Source organism: Eumetopias jubatus, unplaced genomic scaffold (genome assembly GCF_037043125.1).
Source record: "Eumetopias jubatus isolate StellerSeaLion01/CBP00866 unplaced genomic scaffold, mEumJub1_p1.0 scaffold_16, whole genome shotgun sequence".
Classification (NCBI taxonomy): Eukaryota; Metazoa; Chordata; class Mammalia; order Carnivora; family Otariidae; genus Eumetopias; species Eumetopias jubatus.
Genome location: NW_028274822.1, coordinates 63,794,773 through 63,798,039, shown reverse-complemented (window position 1 = coordinate 63,798,039; position 3,267 = coordinate 63,794,773). Strand labels below are relative to the sequence as shown.

Below are 3,267 nucleotides of genomic sequence, written 5' to 3'. Positions count from 1 at the left end.
TCCCAGGGCCCTGGATGGATCCCTGCATCAGGTTCCCTACTCAGTGGGGAGTCTGCTTCTCATTCTCTCTCTCTGCCCCTCTCCCTTCTTATGCTGTCTGTCTCTCTCTCTGACAAATAAATAAATAAAATCTTAAAAAAAAAAGAAGCTACACTCCCAGATTCACTCTCCCCAGGACCACCTTACAACATGGCCACTGGCTTCCCACACACTCAAGTGAAGGGTAATTAAACTCCAACTCTTGAAGGGAAAAGTATAAAAAAATCTGTGATCATACCTTTAAAACCACCACCTCAGCAAAGGCAAATTTTACACAGTTCATAAAACTGCCTGTATCCAGCCATCTGGAAACTAAAACAGTAAAAATTCCACAAGCTCTCACCAGAAGCAGACTTCTCAGAGTTGTTCAATTATGATCTACTCAGCCCCTTCTGCTTGAGGAAAACTGGATCTTCTGGTGCCATAATTCAACTCCAACACTTTGAAATTATTGGGAGTCTCCAGAAATACCACTTTTGTGAGTTCTATCTTTGAAACAGAAATAATAACACATATTTTGGGGATGGTACATCAATACTATTGCCATTATGTCATTAGCTGTAGGGTCAGCACTGATCCAGAAAGACAAACAGTAAAATAGAAAGGACCTAAACATCTCATTAATTCACTGAATCCAGGCACCACCTCCAAATCAGAGAAGGGTAGTTGTGTGTTTCCTTTTTCTACACATGCCTTTCATTTCTTTTACTTCTTTTTTTCATTTTAATCTATCTCATTTAATCTATCTCACACACAGTTGGATTCATGAGAAGGATGGGGTGTAGAAAAGGGAGAGGACAAAGGACAATCTTTATTTTTATCTCTGGGCTTAAAATTTCACTAAAGATGTAGAGAAGTTAAAATGAGGGTCCAGTAAACTGCTTTATTTAAATACTACACCATCATATTTCATAGAAGCAATAGAGCTTTCTTAAAGATAACGTGACTTAGTTTTTATTTTATTTAGACTATTTTGCAACTGATGTTGCTATATATTCTTTAGGTGGCCTGGTGGTTTTTACCTCAGACTTCCAGCAAGTACTACAAAGAAGAAAATATTCTGAAGATCAATCAAGCATTCTGTCAAGTCAAAGTAACACCCTTGTCTTAACCACTAGTGGGAGAAATGAAGCACATTATCAATCTATATGAAAACATCAATGATACAGGAAGAAATAATTCAGACTGTCCTCATGTGGTTTTGCCAGAAGAGATATTTTTTATAATATCCATTATCGGGGTTTTGGAAAATCTGATGGTCCTTCTGGCTGTGATCAAGAATAAGAATCTCCAGTCACCCATGTACTTTTTCATTTGCAGCTTGGCCATTTCTGATATGTTGGGCAGCCTATATAAGATCCTGGAAAACATCCTGATCATGTTCAGAAACATGGGTTATCTCAAGCCTCGTGGCAATTTTGAAACCACAGCAGATGATATTATCGACTCCCTGTTCATCCTCTCCCTCCTTGGCTCCATTTTCAGCCTGTCCATGATAGCAGCTGACCGCTACCTCACAATCTTCCATGCTCTGCAATACCACAGCATTGTGACCATGCGCCGTGCCACTGTTGTTCTAATGGTCACCTGGACTGGCTGCACAGGCAGTGCCATTACCATGGTGATCTTCTCTCATCACATCCCCACAGTGATCACCTTCACATCGCTGTTCCCTCTGATGTTGGTCTTTATCCTGTGCCTTTATGTGCACATGTTCTTGCTTGCCCGTTCCCATGCCAGGAAGATCTTGACCCTTCCCAGAGCCAACATGAAAGGGGCCATCACGCTGACCATCCTGCTTGGGGTCTTCATCTTCTGTTGGGCCCCCTTTGTCCTTCATGTCCTGTTAATGACGTTTTGCCCAAATAACCCTTACTGTGCCTGCTACATGTCCCTCTTCCAGGTGAATGGCATGTTGATCATGTGCAATGCAGTCATTGACCCCTTTATATATGCCTTCCGGAGCCCAGAACTCAGGGATGCATTTAAAAAGATGATCTTCTGTAGCAGGTACCAGTAGAATTATTGGTCCCTGATTTTAAGAGCCATGGAGTTAATACTGTCAAGTGACAGAATAACATGACACACCAACAAATGCTAATGCTTTCCAACTGTCCCTTTTCCTTCTTTAATGTGCACAAGGATTATCCCACTAACTAGTGTTTGTAATAACTTAGTCCTGTGTGAAGAGTCTTGCTGTAGGTACAACTTTTATAAATAGAGAGATAAAATAATGTATTAAAAAGAATGACAGAATACAAAACTCAGAAAACAATACAAGTTTGAGAGCTTTGTGCTAAGGTAATAACTTGTTCTTCTATAGATATCTAGCAAGCCTCTTGCTGGGATTGCCTTTCCAAGCTGCAGGTCATTGTAATCAATTTCTTTTTTTTTAATTTTATTTTATTATGTTATGTTAGTCACCATACAATACATCATTAGTTTTTGAGTGGTAATCAATTTCTAGAAGTTAAATTGCCAGGACAGGTACTCAGGGCACAAACTACAATGTCTTTGTAAGTAAGCCAAAGGTGCCAATAAATTACTGCAACTGAATTTTGCCTATCTTGCCCTACCACACAGAATCCCTGCTCTCCCTCCCTCCTTCCTGTGTGCTTGTTTTACTGTATGCCATCTCAAATCTTTTTTTCAATCTTTTTTTTTTAAGTGGGCTCCACACTGGGCATGGGGCTTGAACTCACGACTCTGAGATCAAAACCTGAGCTGAGATCAAGAGTCAGACACCCAACAGACTGAGCCACCCAGGCACACCATCTCAAATCTTTTTAGAAACAAGTAGGGTATAAATTATGAATGTCAAATAAGCAGCTTTGCATTTCCAAAATAAAGGAAACTTGTCTGTTACTCTTCTTTGCTCATGTAGTATTCCACTGGCCTTAAAATCATTTCCTGGCTAAAACTCTCATGCTTTAGAAGCACGAAATTTCAGAGGAGGAAATAAAAATTTAATACATTTGGCTTCTATGTGGAAATAAATAAAGGCCAGAGGAAAATTGTGATTATTTGAAGAAAGTATAACCATTCTTTGTGTATTTGTCTGAATGTAGGGGTAAAAGAAAAGAGACCCCAAGCCCCAGTAGATAATTTGTAGAATAATTAGAGTGTGTGTGCATGTGTGTGTGTATTTGCCATGATTTGGGACTGTGGGGGGAACCAAAACCAAAATACCACTTCAAGAACAGTGCTATTACTGAGACTCAAGCCATG

The 3,267-nt window shown here is 39.7% G+C and overlaps 1 protein-coding gene across 1 annotated transcript; it reads left to right on the top strand.

Annotated features, from left to right (window-relative positions):
* Positions 1 to 1,165: 1,165 nt before the first annotated feature.
* Positions 1,166 to 2,059, top strand: MC2R (melanocortin 2 receptor). Its single transcript, XM_028089326.1, has one exon. It carries the CDS (start codon positions 1,166 to 1,168, stop codon positions 2,057 to 2,059), a length of 894 nt encoding a protein of 297 aa, XP_027945127.1.
* Positions 2,060 to 3,267: the final 1,208 nt, after the last annotated feature.

Excerpts from the sequence above, each read along its gene's own strand:
- MC2R (XM_028089326.1), top strand. The coding sequence starts at position 1,166 with ATGAAGCACATTATCAATCTATATGAAAACATCAATGATACAGGAAGA.